The sequence below is a fragment of the Episyrphus balteatus genome, chromosome 3 (assembly GCF_945859705.1).
Source record: "Episyrphus balteatus chromosome 3, idEpiBalt1.1, whole genome shotgun sequence".
In the NCBI taxonomy this organism is placed as follows: domain Eukaryota; kingdom Metazoa; phylum Arthropoda; class Insecta; order Diptera; family Syrphidae; genus Episyrphus; species Episyrphus balteatus.
The window spans coordinates 111418021-111439139 of record NC_079136.1 but is presented as its reverse complement, the minus strand read 5'-3'; the positions used below and the strand labels follow the sequence as shown (position 1 = coordinate 111439139).

The window sequence follows — 21119 nt, the reverse complement described above, 5'->3', positions numbered from 1 at the left end:
ACTTTAATATTTAAGTAGAATATGAAATCTTATTCAAACAGCTCTGAGTATGTACCTACCTGATATATCATTTAAAAAGGAAACCGTAAATTTATTATGGAATACCCCAATATAATTATTTGCAAAGTCTATTTTAACAACCAGATTGGTAACTTAAGATTTTTTTATTGTGATCCAAGATCGGCATTATGAAACACAAAGTAGTTTGAATTCATTAAAATATTTTAAAAAGCGACAAAGATCTTCTTCTTACTTCTTACATGCATTTAAGCTTGTGAAAAAAGTACGCAACCTTGTCGCGACTATAGACAAACAAACCAAGAGTCTTGTTATGTATATACATAAACGTTTCGTAAAATGCGGACCTGAACTACGGGGTTTTGAGGGACTTCAATCTCTTTACTAGTGCAATGTTTACGAAGCAGTGTGCACTGTACATACATTCATATATACAACTAAAGGACAACCCAACAAGGTACAGCAGTCACAGCACGTACAATGGTCGAGTTTTTCGGATCTCATGCTAAAGGTTCAATTAAAGGTGGCTGGCTCAAAGAGTCAGAAGGGTATGATGAGAGGCGACAAGTAGTGTGGATTGAGCCCAAACGGAACAACGACCATCGTCGTTGTCTTCTGCTTCATCGTCATCGCCATCATCATCATCATCATGTCGCCTTATGCACACATAGGAGGAGGAAATATAATTTGCTCTCATTAGTGAGCGAGTGAATTTCTTTGCACTTCTTCGTCTTCCCTCGGCGTCTAAGCCCATTGCGCGTCCATTGATTTTGGTTTTTCTTATAGAGAAGAGAGAATCAAGCTCACAGTCCGAGTCCCTATCTCATGCCCAGCCACTCCACTTGCTGCTGCTGTGTGCCAATTCGTGTGACTAAAAACAATTTTTGTGTGTCCTTTTGTCTCGAAGACTCGATTTTTGGTAACCAGCATTCTTTTTTTTTTTTTTGTATTTTGTTTGTCGTTTTACTAAGCGTGGGGCGGTAAGCAATTGGTGGATGTTTGTGCGTCGGTCGTTTTATTTTTACTTCTTTTTTGGGGCAAAATACCCCGAGCGTGGAGTGGAACATTAATTTTTCCATCAACATTGTCACCACTCAATGTGTGAGTGTATCTTTTTCTGAGGTTAATGGATTCATGTGTTCAGATGCAGAAAAGAGAGATAGAGAGACCACTAAATATATGATATAGGTCCAGTTTCAATGTGAGTAGTCCTTTATTGGAATCACATGATAGGTATGGGAATCTTTTTAGGTTTTGTTTTTGGCTTTTTTGTGTCAATCGTGATCGGGAGTGAGTGTTTTTTTTTTTCTTTCTGTAGTCATAAGAAAGAAGAAAACTCGAGTTGGGTGGTAGTTCCGCTGACAGTATATTCGACAAAAATGACCTTAGGTCACCTGGGTGCAAAAGGAAACAGGGACGCACCTTTACAAAAATTCAAAAAAAATGTTTTTAGTTGCTGTTTATTTTGAAGATTAAATTTTCGCTGGCGCTTGTTTAATTCGATATGTTCTTCTTCGTTCATGTAGAAATAATTTGAATAAACGGTTACGATAAACCTTTACCTAAGTGTGCTCTCAAACATATTACCGAGGTAAGGTTTCATCAAGTTGACTTTTATCTTTAGATTGATAATTCTTTGACTATCTGAAATTAACTGGTATCAGAATAGGTACAGGTACTCGGTCTATTGTAACGAATAGATGTTGCTTTACATGTTCTTTTATTCCTATGACCATTTTCTTGAAAAATATTCATCAACTGACAAACAGCAAGCAGCTTCCTTAATTCACACAAGCAGACATTTGAAAGTTAAACATGGTATATTTTAGCCCCTTGCAGAACTTTCAGCCCCACTAAATGAATGAGTGACAAGAATTATAAATGCTTCCGAAATCACATCAAAAATGATTGAAAAAAAAAAACAAACTCTAATACTCATATTTATTGCATTTTTCAACGAATAAAAGGGTAAATCTAAGACTAACAACATCAAACAATATTCTTTGTTTAGCTATAAAATTGAATTATTTCTTAACACGAGATTTATTTAAATTTTGTCTTTTGTTAGTAAATTTTACGGATAAAATTTCTGCCGACAAAACAGTAAAAGCCCCAATCATGCCCACTGCAAAAAGGAAGCCTTAAATTTTATGCAATTAAATTGTGCTGTGTATACCTACCTGCCAAAACCATAAAAGCACTCAATACGCCAGACATTGCGACTGGATAAACTGTATACGAAGATTGGCATTCTGGTCTTTTTGGCTGATGAATAGTCAGAGTTCGCATAATAATACCAGTTTCTCGAGCTCGACACATACTAAAAATGAGAATATCCAAAATATTATAAAATTTAGATCTCTTATAATGTAATACAAACACGACACGAAATAGCTCTGTGTACATGCTATTTTTCGCAACAATAAAATTCATCAATCCCTTATCCATAAGTCCCGAGACGATTCTCAAATCGCAAATTTCATTCGCATCAAAATGTCGAGCGATCTCCGGATAGGCATCCACACGCTCACAATGAAAGGCATAACCTCCCTTTTTCAAAAATGGTATCGCTTCCTTGATGTGAGTAAAAACTTCCAATTCGTCTGACCCGCGTTCGGGTAGTACTTTGGTTTTATACATCCGCATCACAAGTGGATTTGTAGAGTTCTGTTACAAAATTACAAAGTAAACATAGTTCTTTACAATGATTTTATATTTTAAAGCAAATAACCTTGAATAAGACCTTGTAGTATCCAATATCTTCAAAGGACAGCTTCAAAGGGCTATTAACAATTTCTGCTACAGTTTTCGGCCCTTGTTCCGAACTATTCAAAAGCCCACCAACCACCGAAGAAGTATAAAAATTATACATAACCAAACTAAAAAGTAACAAAGTAAAGACAATTGCTCGAGATGGCACCCCTCTGGGAATAGGATCCAAGCCTAAAACGAACAAAAAAATCAAAGAAAAAACAACCAACTGCTACAATATTCTTTGCCAAACCTTGCTGGCAAATGGCAGCAAAAGCCTTCAACAGGAAACCATCCCTTTCTCCTTCTTCTTGATTGAATTTCTTGCTCAACAACCACGCCACCATATACCACATAATCATGACCACAGAAATTGTAGCTGCCGACATTAACCAAACCTGCGTTGCAAATGGTGCTAAAAAGTTACCACTCATCCCATCCGCATCTATATCGGAGGTAAATCGATACATAAAAGCCGAATCAAATTTCCAACTCTGATGAATTGTATCATATTCGGCCAAGCGATTGATTCGATTAAAAGCACCTGATGCTCCTACATCGACTTCGTTACGCATAACAACCCCCAGGAAACCCAAACGAAATATTCCTCCACGCAAACGTCCAGCCCAGCCACGTAAATTGCGATAGCTCAGTGTGAAATTGAAACGTTCTTGGAGGATTGTCGATAGGACATAATGGTATTTGGTAAAGGCAGCTACACCATCTTCCTTGCCAGAACTTGATAGCACTGATACAATTTGGCTATCGTTGGTGATGTTGTCTTGATCAATCTAAAAAAAATCGTCCTGTCTACACTTTATTCTAAAAATAGTTCTTATTAGCAGGTACAAACCACAGTGGCTCCTCGCAGCTTTAACTGGTTAAATTGATCCCTAAAACGAATTCCTTGGAGTTTCAAAACATCAACATAGATTTTTAACATTCCATTCCAATTTGCGTAGTGAACAACTTCCAAAAAGGCATTTAAATGTCTTCCCTTTGAGTGGATATCAAAAAATTCGAAATTTTCTAGCTCCGTTTTATTGACATAAGTAATTTGGGCATTTGGTCCAATATTTTTCAAATCTCCAACAAGTTCGTCTAGTCCAGTATTTTGTGGATCCCAAATCATCCATTGATATGTTTTATTGAAATAATTGCCCTCGGAGGAAATACGAAGAACATCGTGACATTCCAAACAGGAACAATCAAGGATAACAGAAGTTTTGGCATAGTTTTGTCTTGGTAGAGCGTTTTTCAAGGAGTAGTTCTTCTTTAAATTGAGAAGCATCATTCCTTGATTCCATTTCATAAGTGATCTTCCAGCACTTAGCAATCCTTTTCAAAGGAAATACATATTTGGAACATAAATGTACATATTTTAAAATATTTAATACCTGATTCGGTGCAGCCGAAAACTATAGCCTGATGGGTTTTGACTAAGTTTATGGTAAAGTTGGAGATAAGATTTCCATTGAAGGCAAATGAAATAGCCAATAATGTGTGAAGAATTATAATTATGGTAATCTTCATTTTACAAAGTTTACATTAAACTAACAATCAGTTAAGGAAGACACATCCTTTTATAAAAAGGAAGAGTAGTTGTTTATTTTCAATTAAACTTCTTTGATTGACAACATATTTAATATTCAATGGGTAATTGGAGTAATTTTTATTCAATTTGCAAATAATACCAATTATGATGTGGATTAAAAGGAAATAAAATTGATTTCTTTTTTCAAGTTTGAAATAAGATATAAGCCCAATTAGCCACATTTAAATCAGAAGATAACAAAATAAATATCCAAGAAATATTCATTACCCTTTTAAGAAATGTGATACTCAAATGACAAGGTTGACACAGGGACAAACTTCAGTACACAGGCAATCTCCTTATTGGAGGAAGGCCTTGACGTGGAGGAAGGACTTACGACATCACCTTAAGCAAAGGATTTACTTTAGGGTCTAGTTCGCATTAGGCTGAACATCTTATATGATTTTCTCTGACGCATTAAGGTCATAGGTTTATATTGACCGGACGACCATGACACAATTTACGGTGCAAAAACGGCTAGAACTTTTAAAAACCGCATCTCTTAATCTTTTGGGGTCCCATAACTAGGTCGAACTGTAGATAACCAGGCGAAATACTGCCAAAAGGAGCCATTAAAAACTCTCCACGTTTCACATAGCGACCGAAAAGGCAGTGGTTTATCAGACTAAGTAGAATTTATTTTTTTTTTTCATTACGTTAATAAACTTTGGTTTTATTAAACGAAATATGTAAGCAACTGCATTTATTTCACGAAAACAAAGTAGGGGAAGTGGGGCCCCTTTAGTGTTTGATTGTCTAAAAAACCAAAAAAAAACAACTTTTAATCAAAATAAAGTCTTTATTCATTAGGTTACTTGTTTAATGTAGGACCTCTCATTATTATAAAAAAAAATAAAAAAATATTAAACAAAAGATAATGAGTTTTGAAAAAACATCTAACAAAAAACGGTCTTGCCCCCACATGGGGGTAAAACCACCCTATTAACTTTTGTTGGTAGAAAGAATGTTTCCTTTGTGTTAAAAACATTCTATTTGCAATAAAAACACACTTATATGCTATATTTTCAATAATTCTCACTCCAGAACAAGCTTTGTGGTACCATTTGGTTCACTTTTTGCACTTTATTCAACAATATTTAGGATTGGATTTAGAAAACAGTTGCAGTTAGAATGTACAAATACAGTTTGCAAAGTCCTCTTCTTCAGAATCGTCATTTACAGTATTGATTGGCGCCTGTCGCTTAACTTTTTGGAAGATTTAACGGTGAACTTCTTTTTTCACTTTTTTTAAGCTTCTAGAGCTTCCAATTTCGGCCATGGGCGGTCTTGCCCCAGTCATATCATATCTGATGTTCTGAATTATTTTTTTTTTTAAATGTATCTTTATGACTACTTATTTCGCAGAAAATACTTTTGAATATTTCCTTTCTATTATAAAAAAAAAAAAACAAAAAGTTAAAAATTTTAATTTTTTTAGTGTTAAAAATACAACTGACCTTTCACATGAACGATAACAATTTCATGAAAAATCACAAAATTTACCGTAACTCTTCGGCGTCTCATACCTAAAGGCACCTATTTTATATAGCTAGTGTTGCTTATTTTACTTTTCTTCAACAACATAGTACAAAAACGATCCACTTCCCCTACATACACGGAGAAAACAGACCACATAGAATTAAGCGGATCGCACCGTAATTTAAGCGGATTTCTACATGGTTTTTTGCTAAGATGACTTTCACCTTAAATTAAGGTGGCAAAAAAAAAAAAATGTCAGCCACCGGGGATCGAACCTACAACTGTTGGGTTACTAGGCCAGTGCCTTACCACTGTGCTATCTCACTGTTGAAAATGAGTATGATAAACTGCAAGTAAAGCTAAAGTGTGACTATATAACTTTAAAATTTTTATTTTTGGTCGGTTTTTTTAAGATGAACATTCACATTAAAATAAGATTAAGTTCACATGCGGATATCACCTTATTTTAATGTGGTGAAATTTAATGTGCGCATCATCTCATTTTAAGGTGACACTTTTTTCTCCGTGTAGCTCTCATTGGTAAGGGAAGGTTCCAAAGTCTGCACCATCGACTCGGACAGAGCACAACTATGGGCTGTGCATATACAATTTTGAAGAAACGCTTAAACAAAATATAAACAAAAAAAAACTCTTGCCAAATGGTGTTTTTTTTTTGTCCTTACTTAAGTAATAAAGTTATTTAAGCAACATTCTCTACATTGATTAGGAATTCGATCACCTCGCCCCGATGCTCCTCACAACTCTGTCACCATACGTAAAAAAATTTGCCATATATTTCGCATGAAGCAGTTCTTGTAAAAGAATAATGGCGAACAAATCTACTTAGGATTTCTCTTCCTTTTAACGGCTATTTAAACAAAAATGATTGCACCTTCCTTATTCGTAATTTGTCACAGCTCTTGTCCGTATTTCTTGTACTTTTTGTATTCTACTAAGAAGCGTGACTTTTCGTTAAAGGTCCGGTTTGTTTTAGGAGACAATTAGACCAACGTTTGAAAGTTCTTTTTTTTTACTTAGTTTCGTCAAACAACCACCCGAATTCAATCAATGTAACAACAAAGATCAATGTAACAATATCATAAAACTAATACCATCAATTTCAGTTGCAAAGTGCACATTTATTTAAAAACTTTAACAATCTTGCTATCGTGTGAACATGAATTTAACAATAAACTTGCTAAGCCATAGCATCATACATGCCTAAATAAACTTTAAGCAGCAAAAATAGTAAAATTAATGGTTTTTATTATTTCCAAAAATTGAAAAGGGTTTATCTTCCTTCATTCGAACATGTATTATTTCGGCCGATAAACATAAACCAGAAAGAAACATAGCTCCTGAAAAGTTTAAATCAATTATTTCAAATATAATTCCAAAAATTCATATTCATTGATATAATGCTTACCCCCTAAAAGAAAAAAGGCATTTGAAACACCGGAAAATGCAACTGGATAAACGGTATATGATGCTTGGCACTCAGGTTTATCAGGTTTGTGAATAGCTATAGTACGTTTAATAATTCCTACTTCTCGTGCACGGCAAAGACTAAAATAAGAAATATTTTGATATTTTTGTTTGTTAATTAATACAAATATACATTATTCGAAATAACTCCGTGTACATGCTATTTTTAACAATAAACATGGCTATCACTTCCGTTTCCAAAAGTCCCGAAACAACTCTCAAATCGCAAATTTCATTAGCATCAAAAAGACGAGCAATTTCGGGGTAAGCATCAATTCGTTCACAATGAAATGCATATCCACCCTTTTTCAAATACGGAATGGCATCTTTAACGTGTGTAAAAATTGGCAGTTCACTCGGAATTCGTTTAGGTAGTACTTTTGTTTTGTACATGCGTTGTACTATAGGATTTGTTGGATTCTAGAAAATATTATTTATGAAAAACAAGAAAATTCCCTTTTGAATTATGAGTTACCTTAAAAAGAACCTTATAGTACCCAATGTCTTCGAAGGACAACTTCAAAGGACTATTGACGATTTCTGCAACAGTTTTTGGTCCTCGTTCAGAACTATTCAAAAGCCCTCCAACCACCGATGAAGTATAGAAATTATACATCATCAGGCTGAATACAAACAGTGTCAGAACTATCGTCCGAGATGGTAAGTTCTTTGGAACCGGATCAAGGCCTTAAAAAAATGTTCAAAATGATGCTGTCTTATAAAAATAAATTCTCACCTTGTTGACAAAGAGCAGCAAAGGTTTTAAGCAAGAATCCATCATTGTCTTCTTCTTCATGGCGAATTTTGCGCCTCATATTCCAAGATACAAAATACCAAACACAAATCAAGAAAACCGTTAAACCACAGGAAAATACCCAAACTTGCATTACGAAGGGTGCCAAAAAATCACCACTTGCACCATCAGCATCTATCTCCGAAGTAAATCGATAAATGAAAGCCGAGTCAAATTTCCAACTCATATGTATGTTATCGTAATCGACAAATCTATTTATGCGATTGAATGCAGCCGAAGCTCCAATATCTGCCTCATTGCGCTTAAGAACTCCCAAGAATCCCAAGCGAAATGGTCCCCCACGAAGTCGACCTGCCCAACTACGGACATTCCGATAGTTTATTGTAAAATTTAACTGATCCTTCATGAAACACACAAGTTCGTAGTGATATTTAATAAACGTTGCAATACCATCTTTTTTATTGGTGCTGGTGACAAGTTTATGGATTTGTTCGTCAGTGGTGATATTCTCTCGATCAATCTGAAAATGGCCCAAGGTTTTTTAAACCCCTTTTTCTTTTTTTATCACATAGATTTGGTTACATACTACAACTACTCCACGGAGCTGTAATCCTTTGAATTGTCCTCTATTTCGTATCCCTTGAAGATGGAAAATATCCCTGTGCATAATAAGCTTATTGTCAATCCAGTCTGCATAATGCACAACTTCGATAGGAGCTTTGAGATGTCGGCCTTTTGAATGTACATCAAATAAAGAGTAGTTTCCACCTCCACTTGAATTGACGAAAGTCATTTGAGCATTTGGTCCAATGTTATATAAGTCTTCCGTTCGTTCGAGTTGATTTAAACCATAGTGTTCAAGATCCCATACCATCCATTGGTAGGTTTTGTTAAAAGACCTGCTTTCAGAATAAAAACGAAGAATATTTCTGCACTCAGAACAAGTGCAGTCCAAAATGACTGAAGTTCTAACATGATTGTGTCTTGTAAGAATGTTTTCCCACGAAAAGTTTCTTTTTATATTGACGCACAGAACGAGACGTTTTTGACGGATTAGAGATCTCGTAACATTCATCAAATCTGTAGAGTAAATTTTTATAATATTGTTTTGTTTATCGGAAAAAAGCTTTTCAAACCTTTTTCGCTGCATCCGAACAGTACAACTTGTTGGGTCTTGACAACATTAAAGGTAAAATTTGATATAAGATTTTCATTGAGTGCATTCGATACTATGAATAAGGTGAACAATATATGAAACTGGTAGAAACTCATCGCAAAATGTTTCACATAACCTTCGAAGTCATAAGGCGGACGTTGTTATACTTGGACTAAGTATTTGACCCAACAACATAATGTATTTGTAAGTTGCAGACTTTTGCAACTGACGTACTAATGAATTTTAAATTTCAACATAATTTGATATCAATTTGATGTGACAACAAAAATAAACAACACATGAAGTATTTACGTCATTGATAAAGAAGGTTATATCAATTGGAATCGTTTAGGGTTTTTTTTTTATAAGGGAAGGAATGAAATCCTAAAATAGAACAGATTTACTTTTTACTTTATTTAAATTTGAAGTGTACACAATGAATATTATAATTGTCTTCTTGCTTTCATTGTATAGAAGAACCGAAGATTAAAGTAGATGAGGGAAAAAAAGCTAAAAATATAATAAATAACACTTAGAGAACTTATAAATATGTTCAAAACCAAAACATAGCCGTGGATTTCCAAGGCTGGGAGGATTCAGGTCACACTGAACCAACATCCACAGTGACCTTTAAGTAATAATTCCGTCTGCTGTCACTTTTTTCCAAAATAATTTTTTGTATAGTTTTTGCCGCAGGTGCTTTTTGCTTCGGGCTATGATGTGAAGTTGGCACCCCAAATGCAATTTTTTTTTTAAACCTGCGTGGTTTCGATTGCCCAAGGTAAGCCCAGGATAGCCCAGGATTTTTTTTCGTTAGCACACCCTTGGTTCTAAAATAATTTTTTTTAAGAAGAATTCTTGGTTTTGCACTGTGGTTCGGTTCTTTTACCCAACATTAACCCAGGATAGCACAATTTTATTTTATTTCCACTATTTATTCAAAATTATTATTATTTTTTGTTCCTGTGAAAAAATCGTATGTTTAAAACTGTGGTTTGTTTGCCCAAGGTTAGCCCATAATAGCCCAACTTTTATTTATGTTATCTGACCCTTAGTTTAAAAATTATAGAAGCATTATTTTGTATTGACCTCAAAAAAAAAAAATAGAACGCATACACCACAGTGACCTTTTAAATTTATAATTTAGGAAGGGTAAGGCCAATCCAAAATAATAAAAGGTAACAAAATGAAGTTAAATACATAATTGATCAACTGTTTACATTTTGTTGTCAATATAAATTGATATCAAATTATCGGACATTTCACTAGCAATAATATTCCAATAAATAATTCATAAATATGCCAATCACAGTCTTCAAACCAAAAAACTTATTAAGTAGGTATTTAAGGATGTTTTCTTCATGCGTCCGACAAACATTGTGAAATTTTCCACAATGAAGTCCTTCGCTTTCATAGTTCTGTTCGCTTTCATTTCTTTATCGAATGGCATCAATATAAATCTTATATCAAACTTTACTGTTAACATAGTCAAGACCCAGCAAGTGGTTCTGTTTGGATGCAGTGAGGAAGGTATAAGAACTAGATGCCCACTTTATTGAACTCTATTTTAAGATCAAATTGTACTTACTCCATAGATTTACTGAATATTGGCAAATCCCTTATCAATCAAAATCGCCTTGTACTCTTTATTAATCTTAAAAGTAACTTTTCATTCGAAAATGCGCTGACAAGATACAATCATGTCAGAACTTCGGTCATTTTGGATTGCACTTGTTCAGAGTGTACAAAAATGCTTCGATATTATTCTGGCAGTAGATCCTTCAACAAAACGTACCAGTGGATGATTTGGGATGTGAATAATTATGGTTTAAGTGAACTGGAAATTAATGAAGATCCTATTATGATAGGGCCGAATGCCCAGTTAACATTTGTAAATTCGAGTGAAGATGGAAGTTACTCCTTGTATGATGTCCATTCAAAGGGGCGACATATTAATGCACCCCTTGAAGTCACACACTATGGCGATTGGAACTATGATAAGTTAATTATGCACAAGGATATTTTTTATTTGCAGGGAATTCAAAACAGGGGCCATTTTAATGGATTGCAGTTACGTGGTGTTGTAGTGGTTTGTATATTATTTTATAATTTTGCGAAACAAAAATAATTTCAAATAACGACGAACAATATTGAACTGTAAGATAGATAGGTAAAGACTCTTAGAATATTTTATGTTTTGTTTGAAAAAAATATGGCTCAAGAGACCATTTCGTCCCATTTCTGCGTGAACCACGTATCTACACAGAAAATTTTGTTCAGTTCTTAAAAGAAATATACTTTTTTCTTGAAATTAAAAATATGAATTGAACAAAAAGAAATTAAGTTATGTTTAAGACATATTGATTGAGTTGTATCTTAAATAAAACCATTGTATCTATTCTTTCTGCAAGTTTGAAAGCAATGTTTAAGAGAAAAAACAAATCTTTAAAAAAATGTACTTAAGAGGTTCAAGCAGAAACGGGAAGATTTGCCAATCGGTCACCTTACTAGACGGACACATTACTAGACTAAGCACCACATAAAAATGGAATAAAGGAGTCTGATCATCGGATTGGCATCTGTGAAACAGTGCTCTAGCCATAAACACTTGGTGGGTAGCAACTTCAAGATGTTTTTGCTGTTCAAATTTATAAGTTTTTATTTGCTCTACTGAGCGTTTAGAAGGCACTTGATGGAACAATTGCATCTTAGAAAATAAAATAAAACAAAACACTTGTTCTTTTGTTCCACAATGTATTTAAATTTTTTAATTTATATATTTATTTTATAAATTAAACAGCCGACGCGTTTCGTCTGGTTAGGACATCTTCAGGGCACAAGATATACATTCATTTTGTTTTTTTTTAAATTTAGTTGTGCAAAGCTTAAATGACAAAAAGAAGAACGAGAATGACGTAAAACAGAAAATTATTTAACAGCTGATTTTTAAACGATAAGTTAACTTTTAAAAGGATACATAGTTACAAACATTAAAAAGATACATTTAAAACAAATTGTAGGTACTGAGTTAGAAAAAGGTATTATTTTAAAAGAGGGCTATTGTTGCAAAGGTCTATTTGACAATTTAAAATATTTTGTTTTTTGTGTCTATTTATTTCTAATATCTCGTACTTGTCTAGTTCTATATCGTCGATAGAACAGACATATCAAGATTCCTTTAAGTGTTGAGATAAACCACATGAAGGTAAAGAAAGCATGGACGATCTTTGATGTTCAATAAAGCGAGTCTGTAGATTCCTGGCTGTCTTTCCGATGTATATACCGTCGCATCCCTTGCAACTGATTTTATATACGCCACTTTTTTTGGTGAAATCAAATTTATAAAGTTTATAATTGGTTTTGACCTCCAAACGAAGTATGCCATTTAAATTCGTGAGTTCTTCGTCATTTTAATCTAATTGTTATTTCGAGTTGGATGTTTTCGAAATCCTAGACTTCCCCTATGTTATAGTAGCTACAGTAAAATTAGACGAAAATTGTTCCTTGAAGTCGATTACACTGGTCTGCAAGGAAATCCTCCTTTAAATAATGCTGATTCCGAATCCGAAGTCAGAATTTATCTAGCACGTCACGTTTTTTAGATATTCCCGTTAGAAAATCTCAAAAACCCATTTTTTTGCTGTTTTCGAAGAAATATTTTGGCGTAATGTAATATTTTTCAATTAAAATTGTTACGGTTTATGAAAGAACTTATTTTTTTCTTTCAAATTCAGTTTGAATCTTCTCAATATCTCTTTTCTTCTCCGAGATATCTTAATTTAAGTAAGTTTAGTAGGTTTGGTATATCTTATCATAAAAAAAACTGATCTCTAAAAATTAATATATCTTTCTCCCTAGAACAAAAATATACTTTTCTAATTGACTTTAGTGTGCTGATTTTGAATCCGAACTCAAAAAATTTCGGTCAGCTCTGGTTTGTGAGATATAGTAGATTAATATCTTAAAATCCTCACGTGATAGAATTTTTTTGACTTCGGATTCTAACTCAGCACATCAAAAACTATAAAAAAAAGTATACTTTTGTTTCTAGGAGAAACAAATCTGAAGCTTTACAAGGCAGTTTATCGAATGGTTTATAACAAATAAGATATTTCTAAATAGATAAATAGTATATACACTCCGCTTCAACTGAATAAGCACACAAAATTTCAAAGGTATTTTGTGTATTTTATCCTAAGATTGAGCTTTAATGTGTCATTTGATGATGCTTACCGTTAGCTTGTGATGTTGTGAAAACAAATCGGAAAGAATAATTCACAAAGTACCGCTATTTTTTTTCGTGTTCTCTTACAAAGCGTCCCATATGGAAAAATGCAGTTTTTTTTTGCGTCAACTGAATAGACACACGGTCTTTCAAGGTCAATATCTTCGTTGTTTATGAGAGTTTTGAGGTGATTGGCATACCAAATCAAAGGTTGAAATGTCCTCAATAAGATTTTGTCATTTAATTAAAATTTAAAAAAAGTACTAGATTAAAAGCTTTGAATACTGTCGACAGAGCTAAAATTAATTTGTTAACGGAACAATAGTACTGACCGGGTCTACTATAGCTACCAAAATTCATCGGAGTTTTAGTGTGTTGCCTATTCGTACCTCCGAAATAAAAGTTTGTACAAGAAAAATATGAATTGAGGTAAAAAACGGCAAAAATAGCAGTTAATCGACGAGAAATTTTTAGATCTGATTCCAATTCATTTGATTCTGGGGCAAAAATCAAACAAAAAGCTGGTGTTTCTGCAAGTGTTTCAACACTCCGCAGAGTAATTAACAGCACAGATCATTTTAACCCATTAAAAGTCCAAAAGAAACCACCTTTAAACAAGAAAAAAAAAGGTATTCGTTTAGAATTTTCTAGACTCCATATGAGCTGGAAAAATGAGTGACGCAAAGTGGTTTTTCTCATTTGAAAAAGTTCAATTTTGATGGGCCCGATGACTTCAATTATGAATACATGAAAATTGAACTTTTTTAAATGAGAAAAACCACTTTGCGTCACTCATTTTTCCAGATCATATGGAGTCTAGAAAATTCTAAACGAATACCTTTTTTTTTCTTGTTTAAAGGTGGTTTCTTTTGGACTTTTAATGGGTTAAAATGATCTGTGCTGTTAATTACTCTGCGGAGTGTTGAAACACTTGCAGAAACACCAGCTTTTTGTTTGATTTTTGCCCCAGAATCAAATGAATTGGAATCAGATCTAAAAATTTCTCGTCGATTAACTGCTATTTTTGCCGTTTTTTACCTCAATTCATATTTTTCTTGTACAAACTTTTATTTCGGAGGTACGAATAGGCAACACACTAAAACTCCGATGAATTTTGGTAGCTATAGTAGACCCGGTCAGTACTATTGTTCCGTTAACAAATTAATTTTAGCTCTGTCGACAGTATTCAAAGCTTTTAATCTAGTACTTTTTTTTAAATTTTAATTAAATGACAAAATCTTATTGAGGACATTTCAACCTTTGATTTGGTATGCCAATCACCTCAAAACTCTCATAAACAACGAAGATATTGACCTTGAAAGACCGTGTGTCTATTCAGTTGACGCAAAAAAAAACTGCATTTTTCCATATGGGACGCTTTGTAAGAGAACACGAAAAAAAATAGCGGTACTTTGTGAATTATTCTTTCCGATTTGTTTTCACAACATCATAAGCTAACGGTAAACATCATCAAATGACACATTAAAGCTCAATCTTAGGAAAAAATACACAAAATACCTTTGAAATTTTGTGTGCTTATTCAGTTGAAGCGGAGTGTAAAATTACAAAACACGTAAAAATTTTTTTTAATGTATTTTATTATGGTTTTCTTTACATATTTGACTTTTTAAATATAATGGGCGTTGATATTTTACATTTTCCTTAATTAAGGTGTTTTTGTTCATGTTGGATTTACTAAAAAGTAAATGATTTCGATATTTCTGCTTTTTTTATAAATCAGTATTTTAAAATATGAGTAAACATTAATGTAAAAGGACATATTTGATGTCAATCGATAGGGCATATTACGGGGAATAAGTTCTCCAAATTTGAGCTCAATGCTACAAATAGTTTGAATTTTGCACGAGTTCAAATAAATCTAAAAGGTTGATTTTTTAGAAACTACCCACATTTTTCAAAAATCATTTTTACAAAAATGGTACCTGATAGAATTTTTCTGAAACCAGATTTAGATTCAGGAAAGTCTAGTCTTTCATAATATAAAAAAATTATTTGAAGGAGAAAAAAAAAGTTAAATTTTGCAGACCAGTGTTATTATATTAGTTATAAAAAAACTTCCCCAACAATTATTGTTGTTAATATGATACGATTTGGATAAAAAAGCTTAAATACTTTTATCCTTTGAATAGGGTTGCCATATTTGAAGACAATTTTTTGAGCTTTTATTTGACATTGTAATGCACCAATTTTTAAAATTGGGCTTCATCATACAAAATAGCAATACTATTTTATTCATTTCCAATACAATGTAACTTATCTTTTATTTTTCACTAATTTAAATGTCCAACCTAATGATCATTGTAATTTGTAGTACAAATAGGCTAAGTGATAAGCAAAGCTAGGTTTCATATGTTTCATATTCATAAGAACTTTTTCAATTGTTGGTATAAATATCAAAACTAATTTGTTGTATTATCGTTTTCTAAGATTGATCGGGACAACATCACCACCGACGAACAAATCCATAAGCTCGTCACTAGCACCAAAAAAGAAGATGGTCTTGCGACTTTCATAAAATATCACTACCAACTTATTGGTGTCATGAAAGAACACTTGCAATTTACAGTTAAATATCGAAATGTACGCAGTTGGTCTGGCCGACTACGTGGAGGACCATTTCGTTTGGGCTTTTTAGGAGTTGTCAAGCGTAATGAAGTCGACATTGGAGCATCATCTGCATTCAAACGAATAAATCGCTTCGCCGACTACGATAACATTCATATGAGTTGGAAATTTGATGCGACCTTCTTGTATCGATTTACATCCGACATAGATGCGGATGGTGCAAGTGGTGATTTTTTGGCACCCTTCGTAATGCAGGTTTGGGTATTTTCGTGTGTTTTAACGGTTTTTCTGATTTGTGTATGGTATTTCGTGTCTTGGTACATGAGGCGCAAAATTCGGGAGGAAGAAGAGGACAAGGATGGATTTTTGCTTAAAACCTTTGCGGCTCTTTGTCAACAGGGTATGATTGTATTTGTAATAAGATATTACAATACATTCGAGGTTATTTAAAGGTCTTGATCCGGTTCCAAAGAACTCACCATCACGCTTGATAGTTCTAACTCTGTTTATATTCAGCTTGATGATGTATAACTTCTATACATCATCGGTGGTTGGCGGACTTTTGAATAGTTCTGAACGAGGACCAAAAACTGTCGCCGAAATAGTCAATAGTCCTTTAAAGTTGTCGTTCGAAGACATTGGATACCATAAAGTTCTATTTAAGGTTTATTAGCTCATATTTCAATGTGAACATATTTGTTATTTTATAATTTTTTAACTGAATTTAAGAATATAACAAGACCAATCGTACAGAAAATGTATGATACAAAAGTTCGAACCAAACGAGGACCGAATGAATTGCCAGTTTTTACACACACAAAAGATGCTGTTCCGTTTTTGAAAAAGGGCGGATATGCATTTCATTGCGAGCGAAAAGATGCTTATCCAGAAATTGCTCGTCTTTTTGACGCCAACGAAATTTGCGAATTGAGAATTGTTGCGGGACTCCTAGAAACGGAAATTTTATCCTGGTTTGTTGTTAAAAATAGCATTTACACAGAACTTTTTAGAATAACGTAAGGAACGAATTAAAAAACAAATAGGTACTTACTAAGACTTTTTTTTAAGGCTGTGTCGTATAAGGGAAGTCGGAATTATAAAACGGACCTTAATTATTTATAATCCTGAAAAGCCGCAGTGTCAAGCATCATATACAGTTTACCCAGTTGCGTTATCGGGTGTATCAAGTGCATTTTTCGTTTTGGGAGGTAATTTATTATAAATCATGAAAATAAATGAAAATCATGCATTTGCTCATTTTATACAGGTTCTATGCTGATTTCTTGCATATGTTTGGCCGCAGAGATAATGCAGTTTCGCATTAAAGACGATTTCAAATTTCGAACAAAGAAATCGGATGGATTTTAATAACAAGAGCTCAGAGACCTGTCGGTTATTTATTTCACTATATAAAACATAAATAATATAGGTACATAGGTATACCTATTACTTTAGAAACTCATAACACAAAAAACATTGGAAATAAATAAAGAAACACACACCTACTGAACAATTACTCTTGCAATCTTAAGCCTTAACTACATTCATTACTTTTTGGAAAAGTACAAAAGTAAAAATATTTTTTCTCCTAACGCAAATTTTTTGTGAAAAAAAGTAGGTATCAACGTTAATGTAATAAAATCTTGGAACTAAATTTTGACCCACTTCCAATTATCGTATCGAACTGAAACTGTGTACAAATATGTAGCTCAGATGACTACACAATATTGTAGTGGTGCGGACCCTGGGGAGGGGTATTGGGGAGTCTAAACACTTAAAATCATTATTTAGATAAAAAAAATAAGCGTTCTGTTTCATTTTTTTTTTATTTTCCATTCGGAGAAACTATAACCAAGTACGTTTGAAAACGTTCACTTTCGTGCTTTTTGATTCTTTGGGCGAATGTAGTCAAGCTACACTTTTTTTTATTTTTTAATTTTTTCTTTATTTAATACTTCATTTTTATTTTTTTTATCTAGTGGAATGCTTTGGCATTCTTCTATATAGATATTTACTTTTTACATTTTGTAACTGCTTGTAATAAGCAGCCCCGCTCTTATCTCGTGTTTTTCATTTCTTCAAAAAAAACTCTAATTTAAGTGCCGATATGACTATAGCCACCGCAAGTGCCATCATACTCGGTGTAAATAGACCCCAGCGCGTGCGGTATCTGGGGGGGAAAGAGGCGTGGGATAATTTAATTAACTAAGCCTTTATAGTTTATACAAACCCACAATCACAAAAGTACGAGTGAGTAAATCGCGCTACAAAAGTAGCTATACGGAATGATTTTGTTTAAAGATCTTTTAATGGTTAAATGTTTTTCTTGATTTGTTTAATCTTTCTGAGTCGATTTTATTTCCTATAATTTGAATGAAATAACGCTAAATATGCTAATTAACTATGTACTGTTACAATATACTTTTTATAATCTTGAAATAACAACGCAAATGCGGATGCCCCGCACGAATTTGAACATCTGCATACGCCGCCGCACGCGCAATAATAAATGTGGATTGTTATGCGGATGCAAGGAGGTTGCAACAAAAAAAATTCAAAAAGTCTTAGAAATCTTTCTTTCCGGACAAAAAAAGGGCCAATGTGTAGGAAAACATGATTCATTGAGAAGACTTTAACGACGATTTCTACACTCAGGGAACAAAAAGTTATTTGCATAGTCACATTATTAAAAAAATCAATGAAATTTTGCAAATAGGTACCTAACTATTTTTGGAACAGAAAATAGTTACAAAATAGTTAAAAATTACTATGTTAATAGTCACGTGCCATATGGCAAAACAAAATAGTTAAAAATAACTATTTAAATAGTTAAAATTGACTATTCCGAAGTTATTACCTATACTTAACTATAATTTATAGAGAAAAATAACTAGTACCTATGTATAATAGTCACATGCCACAGCAAAATAGTTAAAAGTAAATATTTTTTATAGTTACACAAAACTATCTTGTCCAAGCGTGCCAATGCGAGTACAAGTTTCAAGTCGTGTGGGTACAAAAATGGAGGCTTTTGTTTAAAAAGAATTAAAGCTGTTGTTCGTTTAATTCTTTTTAAACAAAAGTCTCTATTTTCGAGGAAAACCAGTGTCAAATCATAAAATTTTTTTCAGGGTGTTCCTCTAAATAAAAGTAAGAAATTAAACAACTAAATAATCAAGGGGCACGGTAGTGCCCAGCCAAGTTCTCTAGCAACTTTGGCACTACACCCTTATTTGCAGGAAACAACTCAGGCCATTTTCGACCCCCCTCTAACTTAATCACCAAAGATGCTAGAAATTTCAAACTCGCTACATTTGTTGAGCTGGTCAAAACCAAACACCTCACAAAATGTCTCCTACGATGAGTAGTTTCTGAGATATAGGGCTTTAAAAATCGCAAAAACAGTAACTGACTCACTGATTCACTTACTCACTGACAGATCATCAAAATTATGAAGAACTTCCCGATATCGTAGAAACTTGAAATTTTGCACGGTGAAATTGGAGATTTTCAAATTAGGGGGCGTGGCATCCGCCCATTTCCGCTGAATTTTCATCAAATATTATAGAGCACTTCTGATTATCGTAGAATCTTGAAATTTGGTAGAATGGTACCTAGAGCTGGTAGTTTACACAAGGAAAAAATTTAAAGTTTGAGAATTTCAGCCAGGGGCGAGGCAACCACCCATTTTCACTGAATTTTCATCAAATATAGAGATTTTCAATTCTACAGCCATACCTTGCAAAAAGTAGTGAAATCACAACAAAAACATTACTGTTAAAAAAAGATCCAAGTTCTCCTGTGTTGAAATTATGCTGGCACAAAAAGTATTGAGATGTAAAAGTGTACCAAGTTCTAAAGTTTGGGTTTAAATTCGTATCAATAAAATTTGATTTTTCTTTTAATTGCCGATTTTTAAAGTTATTTCAAAAATTGCCAAGTAAACAATCAAAATTTTATTGATACGAATTTGAACCCAAACTTTAGAACTTGGTACACTTTTACATCTCAATACTTTTTGTGCCAGCATAATTTCAACACAGGAGAACTTGGCTCATTTTTTAACAGTAATGTTTTTGTTGTGATTATTATTAATTGCTCAAATTTATTAACTAATTTTTCGGTGAAACAAAAATCAATTATATGAACAGGGAGTGCATCAAGCTGCCAAATTCCGTGAGCCCTTATTTTGGCCTATCAGCATATTCGTACGAACCATTACTTTAAGGACATTTTATAAAAAACTATTCTTAATAAAAAAAAAAAAATCTTTTTAATAAATATTTCTTCATTTACAACCATAATAAACAGAATAAAAAAGACAAACTGTTTATCATGGGCGACGCGACGGTGAGCTGCCATCTGTCAAAAATAATTTTACTCTATTGTATTTTTATTTTGCAATAGGTCTAGGGTATAGCAAAAGTGCAAGACTGTTGTAAAATTTTAATCCGTATATTTTGTTGTTATAGTGTTGTAAGATTTTACACTTTTGCACTTTGGCAATGATACAAGACCAGTTGCATCGGATCGTGAATACCCCTATTATTTCATTTATTTTTTATTTTGAAAATACTTCGATTGACTACATATTAAAATAGGTAGTCACAAATAACTACGAAAATATGTAGTTAAAAAACAGTTAAAAATGAATATTTTTTCTCTGAGTGTATGTACCTACAAAATAAATTTCTGTCAGTGAGAAATATAACTTCAATCGCGTTAACATGTTTACACCACATTCTTTTTGTCTGTCATTTGGAAAATATTTTCCGAGCCCGAGTGTTCTTTCCAATCGAAAAGACCATTGAATCTTATACACTCACCGAAATAATTATAAAGGCAGTCGATTTTTTTTGTTTTTAAACCATATAAAGGATATTTAATTTTTACTCCTTGCACGAATAAGATGACAAGTATATACTGGATTGTTTGCCACCCTTTATTTTTATTTAATTCGTTAAACTTAATTTTAAAAATTATTTTTTGAATTTCTGGTGCGAAATAATTATAAAGGCACAGCTGATTTTCACATTAAAAGTGTGGTTTAGCGAGATCAAATGCAACTAAA

The 21119-nt window shown here is 33.1% G+C and overlaps 3 protein-coding genes across 3 annotated transcripts; 1 reads left to right on the top strand and 2 right to left on the bottom strand.

The window, feature by feature from the left end:
• Positions 1-1993: 1993 nt before the first annotated feature.
• LOC129915191 (uncharacterized) lies at positions 1994-4302 on the bottom strand. The gene is made up of 7 exons (XM_055994666.1): positions 4167-4302; positions 3623-4107; positions 3023-3560; positions 2750-2961; positions 2399-2685; positions 2199-2338; positions 1994-2143 (listed from the first exon to the last, which is right to left on the bottom strand). Exons 1-7 carry the CDS (start codon positions 4300-4302, stop codon positions 2043-2045), a joined length of 1899 nt encoding a protein of 632 aa, XP_055850641.1. The 3' UTR covers positions 1994-2042.
• A 2683-nt stretch (positions 4303-6985) lies between these two features.
• Positions 6986-9572, bottom strand: LOC129916283 (ionotropic receptor 75a-like). The gene is made up of 7 exons (XM_055996137.1): positions 9218-9572; positions 8668-9161; positions 8064-8601; positions 7803-8014; positions 7461-7747; positions 7269-7408; positions 6986-7200 (listed from the first exon to the last, which is right to left on the bottom strand). Exons 1-7 carry the CDS (start codon positions 9351-9353, stop codon positions 7097-7099), a joined length of 1911 nt encoding a protein of 636 aa, XP_055852112.1. The 5' UTR covers positions 9354-9572; the 3' UTR covers positions 6986-7096.
• A 1042-nt stretch (positions 9573-10614) lies between these two features.
• LOC129916285 (ionotropic receptor 75a-like) lies at positions 10615-17532 on the top strand. The gene is made up of 7 exons (XM_055996138.1): positions 10615-10767; positions 10833-11326; positions 15911-16448; positions 16501-16712; positions 16778-17064; positions 17117-17256; positions 17316-17532. Exons 1-7 carry the CDS (start codon positions 10632-10634, stop codon positions 17414-17416), a joined length of 1908 nt encoding a protein of 635 aa, XP_055852113.1. The 5' UTR covers positions 10615-10631; the 3' UTR covers positions 17417-17532.
• The last annotated feature ends 3587 nt before the right edge of the window (positions 17533-21119 follow it).

Excerpts from the sequence above, each read along its gene's own strand:
- LOC129915191 (XM_055994666.1), bottom strand. The coding sequence starts at position 4,302 with ATGAAGATTACCATAATTATAATTCTTCACACATTATTGGCTATTTCA. Across the intron at positions 4,108-4,166 it reads TTTCGGCTGCACCGAATCAG|GATTGCTAAGTGCTGGAAGA; the intron begins GTATTAAATATT and ends TCCTTTGAAAAG. Across the intron at positions 3,561-3,622 it reads AGCTGCGAGGAGCCACTGTG|ATTGATCAAGACAACATCAC; the intron begins GTTTGTACCTGC and ends GATTTTTTTTAG.
- LOC129916283 (XM_055996137.1), bottom strand. The coding sequence starts at position 9,353 with ATGAGTTTCTACCAGTTTCATATATTGTTCACCTTATTCATAGTATCG. Across the intron at positions 8,602-8,667 it reads AGCTCCGTGGAGTAGTTGTA|ATTGATCGAGAGAATATCAC; the intron begins GTATGTAACCAA and ends GGCCATTTTCAG. Across the intron at positions 7,409-7,460 it reads ACGGAGTTATTTCGAATAAT|TCTTTGCCGTGCACGAGAAG; the intron begins GTATATTTGTAT and ends TTCTTATTTTAG.
- LOC129916285 (XM_055996138.1), top strand. The coding sequence starts at position 10,632 with ATGAAGTCCTTCGCTTTCATAGTTCTGTTCGCTTTCATTTCTTTATCG. Across the intron at positions 11,327-15,910 it reads AGTTACGTGGTGTTGTAGTG|ATTGATCGGGACAACATCAC; the intron begins GTTTGTATATTA and ends TCGTTTTCTAAG. Across the intron at positions 16,713-16,777 it reads ACCATAAAGTTCTATTTAAG|AATATAACAAGACCAATCGT; the intron begins GTTTATTAGCTC and ends ACTGAATTTAAG.